The following is a 19,703-nucleotide window of genomic DNA, read 5'->3' as shown; positions in this document are numbered from 1 at the left end:
TTTTTTCTTATATGAAGATAATGCATTCCCTAAACAACCACTTTATTGTATTATTGGTATAACATTTCAAAGTATCGGGAACGCAGGTAATTGATTGAATATTTAATACGCATTTTATAATGATGACTTGTATATGAAATAGACCTCGGAGAAATACAACGTCAACGCAGCTCTCAGATTTTGAACATCAGATTGATTGGCTACTGTTTGATAAACTGGCGTGGCACATTAGATCATATGTCAAATGTTTACTACGCATGAAGATTACATACGATTTGGGTAGAATCATATGATTCACTATCCTGAAGATATATTAATTCGGAAGTTCTTTGAAATGCAGACTTATTAAAAAGTCTAAGATTAACTATATCAGCATGTCTTAGTAGCCGAAGTTATCCATGATGCAATGGAGAGTGTTTTTGGTTGCAACGGGGAAAATTAATAATTTAACATCATATTGATATATGAGTTGGTGTCATGGTTGCATATACGTCCCTGACAGGTGATCGACAGACTGGGGTTCGAGTCCCGCTCAAACTTGTTAGTTCCTATGGTCGCTGCAACCTCACCTTGTGATCTAAGGATAGGGGTTTTGGGGGGGGGGAGCCTAGAGGTCTACCTGCTGAGTCATTAGCAGCTATTACCTGGCCCTCCCTAGTCTTAGATAGGGTGGAGAAGGGGCTTGGGTGCTAATCAGTCTCCAGGGCATTGTCTTGCTTCTTAGGGCAATGTTGATGTCCCTTGCCTCTGCCATTCGTGAGTGATCTTTAAACACTTGTTTGGCGGAAATATAGAAAAATAATTATTCATAAAGCATTATCAAGTAGAGATCAGTTGAAACATGACACCTTTATTCTATATTTTCGATATTTCTGCTTTAAGATCTTTCTTAATTACAGTAAAAAGATTAAGATAATATGCACAAAATACACACACATAGACATATATATATATATATATATATATATATATATATATATATATATATACATGTATATATATATATATATATATATATATATATATATATATATATAGCTGTATAACTGAAGTTGTTTATTGTATTTCAGAAAGATTGTCGAACAAAAATATATAGAAATTGAATAGACTAAATGTGCCGTGTTTCAATTGACCCCTACTAGACTTATCCTCTTAAGAATTATTTTCTTTGTATATGATTTTTATTAACAAGCTTTTTGTTTGTATGTTTGGACATACAATGACACGCCAGTATATTATGGAATCCTAATTTTTGCATAACCACATCCTGAATTATGTTTTGTATTCATTTTTTATACTTTAATACCGCACTTGCGGATTCATTTCCTGTCTAATTTTCCCAGTGTTAAATTTGATTATGCAGCTGGGGAATTCTAAATATGCATTGATTTTATCATCTGTGTATATATTAATTATAATCGCATTCCCTCGCAAGATGGCGTAAACGCGCTTCGTATCTCCGTCATTAGATAGAGGTATTATCTTATCAATATTGCATGTGGGAGTGGTAACAAAAGAATGACTGGACGCGCTATCTATCACCCGAGCATTCAATCATCAGCAGACGCCTGTTTTATGCAGCAAAGTGCCAAACAAGTGGTCAGAAACGTCGCTGTTTTGGCTACTATTCCCCCCGTTTCTCCTGCTAAGTGCCCATTGTTATTTTAAGTTGGTACCACGTGATATTAGTCTCGGGATAGTCTGCTTTCTTGGCTAGCTTCTGCAGTAGCCTTGGCTATCTACGTAGTAGACTATAAGCTCCCACCAGGTAGAAACGATTTTTTTTAATTTTTCTGGCAGTTGACGTAATTTACGACTCGGATAATCAAACATTGTAGTGGAATCTAGATATCTAGATTTGAATTTTGTGCCGATGAACTTTTGTATATGACTTTTACGACGTGATCACTTATCTGTGCTTCGATCTAATCTCGTTCACTCACCGGATCAAACAGAAGAGAACTTTTATAATTTTGGTTTTAAAAAACGAGGAACTTTTCTCTTGTAAGAAAATTTAATCATTCAAACTGCTTTATGGAGTGAAAAGAAGGAAAGAAAGAAAGAAGAAAACATGATGTCAGCTGTCAAGAGTTACGTGGACGTCTTCATTAGTCCTTCTACACAACAATACATCGTTAATGATAGCATGGTAAGTCTCTCTTTCTTTGCTTTTATACATTTTTTAGTTTTAAAATTCAAGATAAGTTCAGAGCTAAGTACTTTAGTTAGAAGGCTTCAGTTAGGGCAATGCTTGTGCATTAAAGAAACTTCTATATAATTATTTCCTACTTCGTGATTGAGCACTAAATCGGTTTGCCAATGTTGTATATATTTGAAATTGTTAGGAACCCCAATAATTATATTCATTCTTCTCCACGTAAACACGCCCACTTACACCGATCCAGGCATTGTTTAAATCGCTCAATTAAACTTTTGAAAATTACTTAATTTACTCTTGCTTCGAAATTACTGTGAACAGATATTTGAAAGTCGACTTGAACAGAAAGAATCCTCCTGGTGAAAAGAAAGTAACAGTTTATAAACATAGCCCTCGTGCGTCATACCCTTATTCTATTAAATGTGTCAATCCCTTTATCACCCAACGATTGTTTACAATTATTTAAAGGTTTTTAAAGGTCGCTCATGAATGGCAGAGGCAAGGGACATTGGCATTGCCCTACCAAACAGGACAATGCCCTAGAGACTGATCATATATACATATGATCAGCGCCCAAGCCTCCTCTCCACCCAAGCTAGAACCAGGGAGGGCCAGGCAGTGGCTGCTGATGACTCAGCAGATAGACCTATAGGCTCCCCCCAACCTTAGCTCACAAGGATGGTAAGGTTGCAGACACTAATGGCACTAACTAGTCTGAACGGGACTCGAACCCTCGTCCGGTAAACACCAGACAGAGACTTTACCAATCAGGACACGTTGTATGAATCTTTATTTAGCAATTTTACAAAGTACAACTACAGGGCTTTCCAAGTTGCACTTATTATCATTATTATTGCTTGCTAGGCTACAACATCAGTTGGAAAAGCAGGATGTTATAAGCCCAAGGGCTCCAACAGGGAAAATACCCCAGCGAGGAAAGGAAATAAGGAAAAACTAAAAGAGAAATATAAGAACAATTATATTAGAATAAATCTTTCATATATAAACTTGAAAAACTTGAAAATAACAAGAGGAGAAAAATTTCAAAATAACAAGATGAAGAGAAACGAGATAGAATAGTGTCCCCGAGTGAACCCTCAAGCAAGAGAACTCTAACCCAAGACAGTGGAAGACCATAGTACAGAGGCTATGGCACTACCCATGACTAGAGAACAATGGTTTAACTTTGGTGCTGAATGGCCTGCCAGGACCCAGCGATATGGATTAAATTCGTAAATGCAATCCAATTCGTTATTCTGTAACTATAATTTCATTTGCCATGACTTTGTTAACAACCGTAAATTTTGATTATTAGAATTCTAGCAAGGCCCGATTGTTTGTTCACAAATTGAACCTATGTATAGTAACTATACAGTTTTAAGAAATTTTCAAGACCGCAAGTTTATGTTGAACATACATTCCTGCGCAAGTGCAGAACAATACAAAGTACAGTAGGCTATACTGAATTTGATATAAGAGTTTCAGTCAGATCCTCATATGCTAACTTTTAGAACTATTTTATCTGTTATTATTATTATTATTATTATTATTATTATTATTATTATTATTATTATTATTATTATTATTAGCCAACCTACAACCCTAGTTGGAAAAGCAAGATGCTATAAGCCCAAAGGCTCCAACAGGAGAAAATAGCCTAGTGAGGAAAGGAAATAAGGAAGTAAATAAACGTTGAGAAAAATTAATAATGTTAGGTAATCTGTAAGCAATACACAATTCATGAATTTTTTTTTTTTTTTTTTTTTTTTTTGCTGATTTATTTATGAAAACAACAACAAAAAATATTACAATACTTTAATGTGCTTTAACATATTATAGGATATGCACGAACTAGATTGCAAAACTTACTTTATACGTGAATTGATATAAATGTTTTTGTAATTTCGTTAGTTATTAAGTTTTGTGATAAAATAAACATTGATTAAATGAAGAACATTATGATAATTATTTCAAGGTTAACTGAAGGATTCTGAATTAGAAATTACAATTACATTAGTCAGTTTTTGTCAGAAGACAGGGTCATTATGTTGATCTTTCAGCCCGCTGTGCCAAAAGGTAATAGATATCATATCGGACATTTTTGTAACTTCCTATGGCAGCCATATTGAAACAAAATGTAATGGTTCTTATATGTAAATATTTGTGTATAGAAACCATGAAAGCTGTGCATCAGGGTAGTTATGTATAGAGTTAACCTATTTATATACGAAAAACAGTCGGCCTACAACTTAGAAATTCTATTTAAGTCATCTTAGTCATAGCTAACGTTTTAAATAACTTTTAAGTTCCGAGCTTGAATTTAAAACAATCAATGCATATGATCACCTTTCTTTTTTTTAACTATTTTAGTGTTTACGATGGTGATTGAAAAGAGCAATCAGGGCACGTAGTTATATACTTAAATTTAATAACTTATGAATTAATAACTTGTGTAATGAGTTACAGTAAAACCTTGCAGTCATTTTAATTACACAATTTACTGTAGATAACTTATATTTCAGGTTGGTATTTGGTGGCACAAGCTTACCGCAAAGATTTGGGCAACTGACCTGTGGTTGCCTAAAGGACTTACATGGCATGATCTTCAATCTACCAAAGAGTTTACGTACCCAGACGCTAATGCAGTGTTTATTTATCCCTTGTTATTTAGCGTTGTCATTATTCTACTGAAGTTCTTTATACTGGATCCTTTTATCTTAATTCCCATAGCTACTTCAGCAGGCATTGCTAATAAGAAATCGAAACCACCACCAACTAACAAAACGTTAGAGAAGTTATACAAAAATTATGGAACCAAACCACCGCAAAATGATCTGGTTTTAGTGGCTCAAGAGCTGGAGGTAACGCAGCGATACGTGGAAAGGTGGCTTCGCCTCAAACGCAATTCTGAACGTTTTACAAAATACGGAAAATTCGTCGATTGTGGTTTTCACCTTGTGGGTCACACTGTCATCACGATCTATGGTTTATTGGTCTTGTCTGACAAACCGTGGCTTTGGGAAATAGACTTGTGCTGGAAAGATTATCCTCGTCACAACATCACTCCTGATTTGTGGTGGTATTACATGATCGGTTTGTCGTACTATTGGGCTTCAACCTTTTTCCAGATGTTTTCTATCGGTGGGGAAAGATCCGATGCTGTGCAGATGATGTTGCATCATTTTTCTACCGTTATTCTCATAGCTTTCTCTTGGGTTATAAATTTCGTACGTGTGGGAACTCTCATACTGCTAGTTCACGAATGTGCTGATATTCCTTTGATTGCAGCTAAGATGTGCAAATACGCAGGGATAGATGCCCCCACTGATATTTTGTTTGTCATCTTCCTGTTAGTATGGCTTTATACTAGATGTTATTTATATCCATTTTGGATTCTGCATAGTATTTTCTTTGAAGCTCCCATATTACATGGCATTCCTGTGGTGATATTCTGCAAAGGATTGGTATTAGCTTTGATGGTATTGAATTTGATATGGACAGGATTAATTGCACGTATAATAATAAAGAAATTCACTGGGGGCTCCCTCGAAGACATTCGTTCTGACGCAGACGATGTTTCAGATGATGATTTAGACGATGTGAAAAGAAAGGGTGATTGAAGTAATGTGGTTAAATATTTTTTATTAAACTTATTACATTTCCATGTGATCAAAATGCCTAAGACTTTTGTTTAAGATACTAAACTGTCTTTGATTTTAATGCAATATATAAGGGACTTCATTTTAGGTTTGCAGAAATTGCATCAGCAAATTTTTTCGAGTAGCCTATCCAGTAGCATCCCAAAACATGATTTTTATCTGAAGTTTATTCTACTTTTAAAACATTTTAATGTGTCAGTTTATTGAGAATTTCTCAATTTAAACAGTTCATTTATTTTGTGTAATATATGCATTGCTGAAATGCCAGAGGAATGATTTTTGGCTCTTGTTCTTTTCCACAAAAGTTTTGTACCAATTGTGTTGTCAAATTAGTAAATCATACTATTAGCCTACACAGGCTGCTCATATAAGCATGAGCTTATGGAGTGTAAATTCGTTTGTTTTTAACAGTAAGATACTTTGATTCAAGTATTAAAATCCACAATTATATGCGTTGTATATTTATAAATGGCAGGAGCTTTCGCACTTTTTTTTTAGAAATATTTTTTAAAGCATTTAGAGCTGCCAATACTTTTGTCGACCCACTGCTTCCTCGTGTGCAAGCTCATGGAATTGATAATATTGATTAGAGCCATAATGCCAACTACAACGGAGAGCCACAGTTGTAGGTGTAGGATACCAACATCAATCTTTTGGAATATAGAGAGCCACCAATACGATCGGATAGAATACGTGATAGACGATGAAATATCCAGTTACCCGGTGACTAGCTACTTTTAACGTGACTGTCCACTCGTTAGAAAACTGCCTCTTCTTTTTAATCTGATGTTTTAGCTTCGACAACTACTTTGGTTTAATTACTTTTTCCTGTAAATGCCAATTGTTTTTAGTTTACCTTATTTTAAACATTGTAAAACACACTTTATTCTTCAGATAAAGAGGCACTCTGAAAAAAGGTGCGAAAGCTCCTGCTATTTTTAAATATACAACGCATACCCAATATTAACAGACACGGCATGGTGTTTTATTTTAGTTATACTTTGATTTCACATTAAAGTTACGGCTATTGGCAGTTCAATTAAACTTGGGGTAATAAATTAGTAAATTTGTAAAATATCTTTATCGTAGTTTTTATATTGTATAGTTTATACATATATTCATTTATTTGTAAACACTGAATACTTATGCAATGTGTAAAAATTTTGTTTTTTAAATAAATATTTTTCTTATGTTTTATCTTCTGCACCAATGCATAAAGGTTTTTGGAAGTTAATACATAGTTGGACTCAAGGCACAATTTATCTAATTCATTGCAGTCTTGGGAAGCAATGATATTACTACTAAAATAATATTGAAATTATAAAGAAGGTAATAGTCCTCTATGTTCTCAAAGCCTAGAAAATAGAGATAAAAACAATTACTATTCTTGTACATTAAAACAAGTTACATTTGTTTGTAAGCTGTAGTAATCATTTAAATAGCTAGGCTACATGGTATAAATGTTGATTAAAATTTGAAAGGGATTTTTTTTTTCTGGCCATTCAGAAGAGGCCGAGAACTAAGCAAGATTTAGTTCGACAAAATGAAGCCTTATTTTGGTCGATTGAAAGTATCACCAAGAAGGGCAAGAACTGCTTGATGAAAGGAAGGTTCCATGGTGTTGAAGCCAAATCTCTGGGTCATGTTGTTGGTAATATTGAAAGGTTAAAAGTTCCAAAGATAAAGGGAATATGCCTCAACTAACCCAAAGATGTATACATTGAGTTATTAATGAAGTAATTGCATTTCAGCCAATAGTGACATCTGTAATACCAATGTAGGTAAATTCGAGGAATTAAGTCAAGAGAAGATTTTTAAGTCTTCATCTTACTCTGTCATTTTGGGTGAAGTTGAACACAAGACTCATGGTATGTTTGAGTAGTAGGAAAAGAATTAAATTTATAAATTGCATATGAACTGAAATATGGTGTTTATGAATAATGCATCTTTTTATTCATGGCTGATCAGGATTTTGAAGCCTTTAGTAGCCTCCTAGCTAGTACAGTGGTTACGTGTTCGCCTAGCATTCGCATGGCACCAGATACTGCAGATAGATCCCCGTCCGGGACCGTGAGTTTAAGCTGTTTAGTGGGGAGGCCACTGCTGTGGCTGGGCTTGCCCGGATGACGTTCTAGTGAGCATCTATTCCCATGAAACGAATTGAAATCAGACACCTTTAGCTTTAGTGGGATCATTGATAACTTGCAATCTGTGGTCTCAAAGGTTTAGTTCCTCATAGGACGGTATGACGATTAGCAACGTCCTTTTTTGGTCCCTTTCTGGACTCTGCCGTTATCCTTCTACTCAGGACCTTGCTTCTACTATACCTCCGTTCCCACTTCCTTTCTTCCATGTGGCTGTCCAGCCTCTCTAACTTCATACGGCTACTGGGGGCTGAATGGGATTTCTGACCCAAAGTCATACATCATATCCAATTCCAAAGTCCTGCTCATAACTTTTTTTTTTTTTTCTTTTTTTTTACGATTTTCACCAGTAAAAAAGTGAGCTACTTTTTTTTTTATTTTCTTCGTGGGGTGGGAGATGTCCATATGTCTATCAGCCTTATCATCATAGCCATTGTCTAGCTCCCCCTGGTGGACAGGGGGTTGTAAATATGTTCTCTTTCTAGGGATTTTTGCAACAATATCGTATCCCTTGCCTTTGTATGAATCTATGAATTGACTATTTTTTTCTGAAGGAATTACCGGTATCTAAGTATGATGAATTTATGAGGAAATTAAGCTTTAAATTCCAAATATTCAAAATAACTGCGAGAACTAGAAAAACTCTTAAGAGTGCAAACCTCCGTCACGACAGCTTATTTCTGGAAACCAGCTAGCCTTTCCCGCAATCAATTTAGACCGTAGGCATATTTGAAGTCTGTTTGACAACCATGTGTGAGCTTGGGGTTAACGTTAGGGTAAATTTGATTGACCTTTTGTTTGACCCTGACCTTTGACTTAGTACTTTAAAAACTGAATAGTTTCCACGTCTCAACATAGTTAATCCCTGAAAGTTTCACTACTCCGAGTAAAATTGGGGTCAGGAAGTTGTTCACAAACAGACAAACAAGGGCGAAAACATAACCTCTTCCCAACTTTCGTTGGCAGAGGTAAATATGAATTTCTAATCTAATTTATTAAGTTAGCTGCATGAGACAACTAGAAAAGCACTGAGTGAAGACCTCCGCCACTGTAGCCTATTTCCCGTAGGTCAGACAGTCATAGCAATAAACTGCTAGCCTATATGACCCGTGGGGTCGAGGAAAGTTTGAAGTCTGTGTGACAACCATTTGCAAACTTGTGGTAAAGATTAGGGTTAATACGAGCGACCTTTTGCTCGACTTTGACCTTGACCTTTAACCTAGGACTTTCAAAATTGAATAATTTCCATGTGTCAACATAGCAATTAATCTCTGAAAGGTTCACTACTGTTTGGGTAAAATTTGTGGCCCGGAAGTTGTTCACCCCCCCCCCCCCAAAAAAAAAAGACACCCTGATAAACAGACAAACGGGTAAAAAACATAACCTCCTCTCAACTTCGTTGGGGGAGGTAGTTATTACTCATCCTATATTATGCAGCACACTAAATTATTGTTCCCCAATATTTTAATGCCTTGAATATAGGCTATATATTGACCACTTTAACTCTGCCGATGTCTGTTATTCAAAAACTTTTTTTCTCAATTTGAATTTCCTTTTACACTAGTGAATCCAAGGAGTAAAGTAAAATAAGTCTCTTGTAACACCTTGAGAATTTTCTTTGGGCATAGGATGAAGATGTATTGATACTACCTAGGATGCAGTGAGAATGCTGTGGCATATGTCTTCAGCAGAAGATATCAGCTTAACTCTTTGAAATAGTTTGCTACCTCCTTGGGTGTGCAACTACCTAGGATAGTCCATTAGTAGATCTACTTGCCAAGAGCTTGAATCCTTTTGGATTCGCTACTTCCTTGCTCTTGAAATTTATGGTCACCTAAATATAATCACCCAAAAGATCCAGATTAATATTTGTATTGCTGTGGTGGCTCCCAGACCTTGAGCTTTACTGTAGAATTTCTCAAAAAATGTTTTGTTAGCATTCAGCCACCGTCCTCTACGTTTCACCGCAGTCACCAAGTGTTGAGCCTTCACTCTTCAATTTATTAATAGGGTTTAGCAGATTGGCATTACAACAAAGGTTTTTTGATAGACGATATGCAATAATGTACCTTACAGAGGATTTATGTTCTATGCAAGTGGTAGAGTTGTACATTCTCACCAATTCAATATGCTAACTTCTGTAACTTATGAAAATGGGCCTCCTTCATGCTGGCATTATGCTTGTAATTACTTAAATGTTTTCCTGAGGGGAAAATATTTTTGGCATAGTATATCCAAGTATAAATGCATGATCTATCCGAAGTAACAAGGATAAGAGACTTGAATTAGATACTTTGTGCTTATAGATTTATCAGGAACTTTGAAGATTTCCTAAAATTGCCCTGAGGACATTTAAGTTGGATGCTATTCTAAATTTAATGAATTTGTTGGGTAATTCATAAAAATCTCAAAACTACCTGTCTTTAGGGACTTTACTCGAAGACAGTTTGCCTAGTGGAGTAATGGATCTGCAAGGACTATCACCTGAATGAACACTATTTTCATTAAGATTCTCCTTCACGGAAGCAAGTCCCAATTAGTTTTCCATGAAGATTCTCCTTCATTGAAGCAAGTCCCAATTAGGGCAGAGACTTCCATGTTCCCATCATAGTAAAACACTAAACCTATTGGACTTTTCAGGGAGTACAAGGAAAATGCTATTTTATATGTGGTAAATGCTCCATGGAAGTTGTCTCTGAAGTTAGTTTAATTTATAGAATATTGGCCATGGAGCCTAGGTGTAACTGGGGCAAAAGGAAAAAGTTAAGGTGAACAATAAGATTGAAGAAAGTTAACGTCAATGGAGGTAAAGTAGAAGGTTGGCCAGGGCACCAGCCACACATTGAGATACTACCGCTAGGGAGTTATGGGGTCCTTTGACTGGCCAGACAGTACTACATTGGTTCCTTCTCTCGGGTTACGGTTAATTTTCCCTTTGCCTACATATACACGGAATAGTCTGGACTATTCTTTACATATTCTTCTCTGTCCTCATACACCTGACAACACTGAAATTATCAAACGATTCTTCTTCACCCAAGGGGTTACTGCACTGTAATTGTTCAGTGGCCATTTTCCTCTTGGTAAGGGTAAAAGAGACACTTTATCTATGGTAAGCAGTTCTTCTAGGAGAAGGCCATTCCAAAATCAAACAATTTTTCTCTAGTCTTGGGTAATGCCATAGCCTCTGTACTATGGTCTTCCACTGTCTAGGGTTAGAGTTCTCTTGCTTGTGGGTACACTCAGGCACACTATTCTATCTTGGTTTTCTTCCTCTTGTTTTGTTAAAGTTTTTATAGTTTATATTGGAGATGCTTATTTTAATGCTGTTACTGTTCTTGAAATATTTTGTTTTTCCTTTTTCCTTTCCTCACTGGGCTATTTTACCTGTTGGAGCCCCTGGGCTTGTAGCATCCTGCTATTCCAACTAGGGTTGTAGCTTAGCAAGTAGTAGTAGTAGTAATAATAATAATATTAATATTATTATTATTAAGTGGGTGCTGCTAGGGGATGAAGGTTCAGTTTGAGAGAGGAATTCCTGATGTACCTCGCCCTCAATAAGTACACCAGACAGAGTGTGTATCCCCACCCACCACCTTTGCCATATCTCTGTACAGTATCTGTTTGGTTACCTTCCGTGCAGGAAGAGTGTGGCAGGGTGTATTTTAAAAGGTTAAAAGTCACTCATGAATAGCAGAGGCAAGGGACAGTGACAATGCACTAGAGACCGATCATAATATATACATATGATCAGCGCCCAAGCCCCTCTTCACCAAAGCTAGGATCAGTGAGTCCTAGGCAATGGTTGATGATGACTCTTTTCTTTCAAAACCCTCATCCAGCAGATCACTAGACATAGACGTTTCCAATAGGCTAACACAACCCTCAGAGTAAGGTGGGCCAGGAATTCCTGTGTCCAATTTTACAATATAAGACCCTTTAACAATACCTACATTGTACTGTGTGATGTGCACTGATTGCACCAGTCCCCTGCAGGGAGGAAGATAATGTAAACCGGTATGTCTAGAGCGCAAATATCATTTATTGCACTGGTTGAGGGTTATCCATTACAATTATGACTTGTAAATTTTTCTCAAGGTCACGTAATGGTGCTTCAGTCTAAGAATAGGCTTGCAATAAGATTAGTATTCTTGAGTCAAGGACTTTATCTTGGACTGCATTACATCAACGATAAATGTTTTAACTTTCACTGTGCTCAATTTTGGAATGTCACTCTTTTACCCTTGCATACATTGACTTTTTAGGTTGGAGGATTTAGATAGGTAAGGGATCATCTACTTCAGTTATATACCACTCCACCTCTTCGTTTTACCCTACTGGTATCTCTGAGTACACTGTTGCTACAAATTACAGTATTGTAGTCTTTACTTTACATGGTGTCATATATTTCGCAGTGGGTAAGAAAAATGGCATATCCATATAATAATATATTCAATTTTAAATGCATTGAATATACATTGCAAAGCACAACGAATGAAAGCACCTTCCAGTACATATCCAGGTACATATAATTTTCCTGGATAATTAGTCAGATAATTGAGAAAAAGAGCTACTTAGGTAATAATTTGGTACTGGTATATGGGAATTAGTTTTATCAATTGAATAGACATATAAGATTTAGAGAAATTTTGTTCTTTAAATAAAAACCTCTATGGATAAAGTGACATCTTTTCAACACCACTTGACTTCATGAAAGTTTTCTACATAGCCTCACTCAAACAAGGATGTATAGTTTAGTAAAGTGGGGCAGTTGCCAAATAAGGGAGAAAGGTCACATCTAGAATATAGACGTCATCCCCCTTTCATTTATAAGTTGAAATTCAGGATGTTTGCTTTTCCAAACTTGTTATATGTAAAATGAGAGGTTTGTGTTTATAGAACTCAAATTATTTTAAGTGTTATACTGCATGCTTAACTAACCATGAGAAACGATGGTATATTTCATATTGGTAGCTTTTGAGAAATTACTTGATCCATTCCTGACCCCTAAGAACTACATATATTTCAAGTCATTTTATGCATTAATGGAGTTGTATTATACACCCAAACACTGCTAATTACTAAAATGTAAGAGTACAAAATTGGTAAGCAATAATTAGATGAAATGATTAAAAGTCTAACTTTGCTTTACTAAACGAAGAGTTGTAGACGTATGAGGATAGAATTGAGGAAAGTGAGCGGAAGGAAATGTTATTGTTTAGAAGAAAGTTCAATTATTATAGCTTCAAGAAGCTCCATTTTTTAATTTTTTATTTCCATTTTTTTAATCGACCATGGTTGATGTTTACTAAAGACTTACTCAATGATGATTGTTTTTGCCTTCTGCTAAAGATGATTTTGAAGAGACAGGAGCGTTCCACACATTTATATTGCAACTTGTTAAAGCTTTACAAGTGAATATTTTTCTTCAAAACATTATAACTACATATTTGGCAGACAGTTCACCCATGATCATTGGTTGCTGTTCCCTTTAAAATTTCTGCAACTCCACAGTGGTGAGCTCTTCCAACAATTTACCATACTGTCTCTGACTTCCAGAATCCATGGACCTGTCTCAGACATCTTAGACACACACACACACACAATACCATCTACAATATGCTTAACCCAAAAGGCTTCAAAATCCCCTTCAGCTTTTGGTCATCGTTTCTTCCAGGTAGGGGTTCATATTTATTAAAAAAAAGAGAAATAAGTCAGGTTTTGTTTACTTAAAAAAAAAAAGAAGAAATAATTTTAAGGTACTTTAGCAGTGAAGGCTATTGAAATGTTTTTTCCATAATCTAAGAGGGTTAACACTTTTCAGAGGTCACTTCAAAGCACGTCTGGAATAGTTCTTTGATATACAACCTATTGAATTAGAAAATTACCTGCTGGGCCATGGGATTAATGAGATAAATTATTTTAGGGTGCAAGAACTTTATAGTGATGAGGTTAAATCAAGGAAGAAAATCATTCTCTGAGTCCATAGTATGACCAGGAACATTGTCCATAATGAAAACATCTTTCATGGGTAGGTATTTTTCCCCAAATATTTCCTTGCATTTGGACCAAACACTTTATTGATACACCCAGTGAAGAATTGTTTGTTCACCAAAGTCTTTATGTTATCCTTCTACATCACATTTACCTGGATTTTATGTATGCTCTTTACATTCAAGACCTTAGATTCTGTAAGTGGAAGATTAATATAGACTTGAATAATAAATTCACACTTGCATTACAGCTCAAAGAGAGAATTAATTAATTTTCTATTGTCCTTCGGCCTAGCAATGCATTCCCTCGTGTAATATATGACCTGTTTGGCGTTTTCTTTTCAAAAGAAGCCTTCCTCATCACAAATAAACATCCCAAACTCCGTAATAAATTCATTGGCAGTATCTTTGTTAGTACTGGTACCCTTCTCTTGACTCTTCACACTATGTACAGTATGTCGTCAGTCCTCTTCTAGAATATATCAAACGATTTATGGCTGGCTTTAAAAACTTCACTTACAATGTCATCCACCATTCTAAGCATGTTTTACAAAAATCAGCATATAAGGTAATAGTTTTGGTTGTTCACATATGATTGATATATAGTCTCAGAGACACTTATTGCATGATGACAATTACAGGCTGCAATATTGCATGAGCCCATGTCTGGCTGAATTAGTTTGCTAATCTTGACTTGTATATTACAAGCTTTAGTAAGCTTGGCAAATAACAAATTAGATAAATTTGACTATGGAGGTATGACTACATAAAGGGAGCAAAGGGTATCGAAAAGACTATGAACGTGTGATGGTATTAAACTGTAATAGAGGATCGAGAGTATACTCTGAAAAAGTGACCATGTGGATACTGTATGGGCAAAGTGCAATGTGTGTACTACTCATCAATTGTGATAAGGTCACTGACATACTGTACTGGGATACAAAGTTTAAAAGAAATTAGGGAAATTTCATTACCTGGCATGTACAGTACTAAAACCAATGTAGAGTACAATATCTTACTTGTAATATGTGATTACCGTACAAACTTTTCGTTCTTTAAAATACGGGAACATGTTTTTAGTAGCTCTGGAAAGGGCGATAAATTGGTCATAAAGCAGTCGGTAATGACTGGTGGTGCGAGGGGGAGGCCCCACCTACCTTCCTGTCCGAGAACAGTCTTTTATGTCTTTGGCCACAAAGACTATGGACACACTGTTATGGTGCTCTCGACTGTTGGACCTTTTCCTACTTTTGTTTGTGAAGTTGTTTTTTCATGAGCACTCTGGCTTGAAAGCAGAAAAACACTGGAAGGTAATCATGTCATGAAGTGAATTTCAGTGCCGATCCTGCACGCTAGCGTGCTGTGGACTGCCAAACAGGTCATTGACTGGTCTCCTCTATGGGCTTACAAGTACCGAGCCAGGATTACTATTCATATTCACCAGAAAGTGGATAAACTAGGCTATACTGCTTGTGCTCTTTAGTGCCATGAACTGATTGCCTGACAGGTAACAAGCACCATTCTTGCTAACTAAGTCTGGAAGAAGCAACTCTTCTATCCTCCTGACAACCTAACCTAACCTGTTAAGGTGCGTCTACACGGTCGAATAGTGTCTGTCGGACAAACATTGTTACCATATCTAAATTGAAAGAGAAAGACATCCTAAGCGTTAAAATGAGGGAAGTTGATATGGTAACAAACTGGTACCAGATGAAGTTGACTACCAGGATTTCTACTCCTTTTACCAGACAAAGACCGGAAAAAATGTCCGAAGCTGATGTCCGCTGGCATCCCTGTTATCTATGTCTGTGTTTTAATCTGTACTAGAGAATCAAGTATACTGTTGTAGTTATCAGCGTCAAGTACGGAGCATCATAACCATAGGACACCTTAAAGTAAAAGCACCATCAAATAAATAAAATTATGCAGCATGATTATTCCTCGTCTTTAGAGAACGATGGAATGGTACATGGAAGGACTAGTTGCAAAGACGGAGTGAAAAGAGAAGCCATTCATCCATTTTAAAGGAAACTCAAATTGATAATGAATCATACTTTAAAAACTATATACTGATGGGCCCAAACGCTTTATACATTTTATTGTAGAATTTAAAACATTTTATAACTAAGCAGGACACATGCATGAGAGGGAGCATTTTTCCAAAAGCATGTCTGGAGGCATTACAGAATCACATATGCCTGACTTAAAATAACCTATGAGTGAACTGAGGATGTTACTGTTATTAATGTGCTATGTATAGCCTATATTATTCCAAGAAATAACTAATATTTGAAACTGGTCATACTTCGGATTATGTGTTGTTAACTAAATCCCCATTGTTTCCGTGATAAGATAAAATGTTCAAAATTTGTTTCCCCTGTTTTTATAGACAGAGAGAGAGAGAGAATTACGTATTTTCCTCACGATCAAACACTTCTTCGAGCAAATGAGACACTTCGGTGTCCATAATTGAAACAGATTCTGTTATGCTATATTCGTATATCGAAACGCCATAAATTGGTTGTGCAAATGTATTCTGTACCAACCTCCGACTTTATTTATTTCTCCAATTTGCTAAGCTCTTCCTTGTAATGACCCATTGTGGATTCCATATTCTTTTCGACTTGTAAACCAGTTTCAGACAATCCACTTCTCGTAAGTTCTGACGTTATTTTATTTATTGCTGCTACACGTTTATTTCTGTCTTTGTAAACATTTGCCTTGATGTTTTATAAGCATGGGCTCTGCCAGTACTGTTTAATTAGCAACTGAGCCTCTGCTATCTCAAAGTGAGCTTTCCTCTGTAACTGGATTACAACTAGTCATGTTTACAGGAAAGGTGATGCCTAATCTTCTAAAAGTTAAAGTTAATCCGGTAAACGAGTGGAACTCCGTCCATAGTACCACTCCGCCGGAGAGTGTCTGAAGCTGGAACTCTACGAACACAGGCACTGTCTGACACACCACTTGGTGCTCGTTATTGGCGTCATTAACGCTTCTTTCATAATGTTAACTGGTAACAATTGTGTTCGACGGACACTGTTCGACCGTGTGGACGCACCTTTAGGAAGATGGTTTTTCATGCCATAGTGCTGGCCAAGGCCCTAACAGCTTCTACACCCCTATAATTAACTGTTAGGAGGTGCTTGGCATCACCTTTCTTGCTCCTGTAGGGGACCAGGAAGAATAACATGCCCAGGAAAGGAAAGAACCTTCCAGTTTTGTATTATGAGAATTTCTCTGACCAATGACAGTGTCTCTCTATTTTTAAGGACAAAAGGTTTTTATGTACAGGGGAACAAATAAAAGATTTTAAATGTAATTTGTATTTTTGATAGCTATACAAACCTGTCTCTTAAGATTTCCCACCTCTACTCCCCTCTCAGTACTAGGCCTTGTGCCCCGTCATTACCGGCTATCTTGTTAACAATTCTATAGCTAGGTCAGCTCTACAGTAGACATATAACCCTATTTTCAATATTAATCTTACCCGATAATCATGTAGCTGTCAACTCCGTTGCCCGACAGAATTCTACGGAAGGGATACGCCAGCGATCGCTATACAAGAGGGGGGTGTACTCACAAGCGCCACCTGTGGCCAGGTACTGCAGTACTTCTTGTTGACACCACCTCAATTTTTCCTCTGTCGTGCCTCCGGCTAGACCTACATGGATACGCTGTTGATTCTGGAGTTTTTGCTCACGATTTGGTGATGTATTTGCTCTAGAGTTTAGCTTTCGCTATTCAGGAAGTTTTATCATTAGCTTAGCTAGCTTTTGGAATTAATTTGATTAATTATGGTGACGAAGAGAGTATGAACTCTCTTTCACTTTTAAATGGCCGACCCTTCCCTTAGACGGAAGTGTTGGTGTCTAAGAGAGTATAGACTCTCTTTCTTAAAACAAAAGTTATAGATTTATTTTATATCTCTCCGCCTTTTATAGGCCTCTTCGATTAACTTCCTTTTATTATAAACTTATTAAAATTAATTTTTATATTTGTTTATATTCGACCTTTCCTAATAGTAGGCGGTCTTTTCTTGGTACCGAAGTTAATTAACATTGAGCCCGTCATTTCGGTTTTACCTGTTAACATATTATGCTATTTTAATGTTTTTGAAAGAATTTCTTTGATAGTCTCGTACTGTTTTCAAAGTTGAACTAACGTTTTGTTTTGTCTCTGCAGTTGTTGACGTTCAGAACGTTCAACTTGCGCTCTATCGTTACGATAGAGAGAGAATTTTCACGGTGTCACGTTGCAGTAAGAGTAACCGTTTCTAGCGTTTTGTTCATTCTTTCTTAGCTTAATGGTTTTAATTCTAATAAAGGAACTTTTTATTTGGGAAATATTTCAGTTTTTTTCCTTTAACAATAATATGTTTTAACGATATATATGATTGGGCTCTTCTCTCAGGTTCTAAGTCAAGAGAGAGAGAGAGAGAGAGATAGAGACGGAGGGAGAGAGAGCTGGATAAACGTTTCGTTCAAGCGAGTAACGTTGTTATCGTTTTTGCTCTTCTCCCTAGTCTCTTTAGGGGAAGAAGGTAAACGTTTCTAGAGTTTTATTCTTGTTCTCAAGCTTTATGCGGTGAGAGATTTTAAACGTAGTTTATTTGATCTAGTGTTTAGTCTCTTTCCAGCCACTGAATTATTTATCTTTCATTAGATTTTTCTGTTACATTGTAATTCTGTTTTCGCAATTACTAACTTTTAGGAAGGATAGAATTGCGTGTTTCAGGTACAAACCACTTAAAGTTTCGAGTTCAGTGAAATAAGTGCAAACAGAAAATCAAAAGTGATAAGTGATTAGCGCAAAGTGTGTCAGTGTTGTGCGTGAGGGTACTTCTGTGCGTGCCAGTCGTCCTCCCAGTCCGGGACCTCTTGCAAGCTCCCAAGCCCAGGGGAGAAGCAAGGTCGAAGGGCAAAAGGGTTCGGCAGGCCTTGATCGGCGCACAGAAGTATCCTCGGTGGTTGCGGGCGTGTCTTACAGAGACCGTCACTCCCACCCGCAGACGATTGAGCCCTTATTTTGCTCGTCTGCAGAAGAAATTTCGGGGAGAAAACGCTGGACTCAGGTCTCAAGACCTCTTAAACGTAAAGTCCAGACCTCTAGAGTTCAACAACCCGGATGCAGTCATTGGGTTAGCTCTGACTCTCCGCAGTCATCAGGTGACTGCACACCTCCTAAGAGAGGTAAGGCGATGCCTCAACAGACCTCATCTTCTGTTAAGGCTTTGCCTCAACAGACCTTATCGTCTGTTGATCCCAAGATGACTTTGCTGCAGTCCATGCAGTCGCAGCTTGCGGTCTTAATGCGTGAGTTTCAGGCTGAGAAGGTTACACCTCCTCCTGCGAGCGCTCCGCCTCACCGCAGTCCAGTCTGCCAGGCGTACGAAGTTGAGGTTCCTCAAGCTACCTTACCGCGTTCGGAGTTGCCAGTTACCAGCGTTGTGCAGCAACCTCAACCTTCCTTAAGGCAACCTCAACAATGGGAGCAGGAGTCTTATGCCTTGAGGCAAGATTTTCTTGCAGTTAGACCATCTTCGAGGCAACAACCTCTTGAGGTACGACAACCTCTACCATCCTTGAGGCAGCCACCTCAGCTCTCGCAGCTGCTACCTCAACTTTCCTCAAGGCGAGAGCCTCAACTCTTGAGGCTAGCTCCTCAGGAACCTCAACTCGTGAGACGAACTGCGTTCTGCGCAGCCGCTACCTCAACTCTCGCAGCTCACACCTCAAGAACCTCAACT

At 37.1% G+C, this 19,703-nt stretch overlaps 2 protein-coding genes across 4 annotated transcripts in view; both read left to right on the top strand.

The window, feature by feature from the left end:
• Window positions 1-19,703, top strand: part of LOC137616282 (lysine-specific demethylase 8-like) — a 286,403-nt gene that overhangs the window by 205,999 nt on the left and 60,701 nt on the right. The window contains exon 1 of one of the 3 annotated variants that reach the window (XM_068345917.1): window positions 13,522-13,638. The exons of 1 other annotated variant lie outside the window; for it this stretch is intronic. The gene's annotated coding sequence lies outside the window, so the exon portion shown is untranslated. Of the gene's footprint in view, window positions 1-13,521; window positions 13,639-15,110; window positions 15,265-19,703 lie in introns of those variants that run through there. One more of the 3 variants, XM_068345918.1, reaches the window with a different exon arrangement.
• LOC137616283 (ceramide synthase 2-like) lies at window positions 1,527-6,447 on the top strand. The gene is made up of 2 exons (XM_068345919.1): window positions 1,527-2,149; window positions 4,681-6,447. Exons 1-2 carry the CDS (start codon window positions 2,072-2,074, stop codon window positions 5,776-5,778), a joined length of 1,176 nt encoding a protein of 391 aa, XP_068202020.1. The 5' UTR covers window positions 1,527-2,071; the 3' UTR covers window positions 5,779-6,447.

The sequence above is a fragment of the Palaemon carinicauda genome, chromosome 22, assembly GCF_036898095.1.
Source record: "Palaemon carinicauda isolate YSFRI2023 chromosome 22, ASM3689809v2, whole genome shotgun sequence".
NCBI classification, from domain to species: Eukaryota; Metazoa; Arthropoda; class Malacostraca; order Decapoda; family Palaemonidae; genus Palaemon; species Palaemon carinicauda.
Note: the sequence above shows the minus strand (reverse complement) of the source record. Positions and strands in the feature narration are given on the sequence as shown.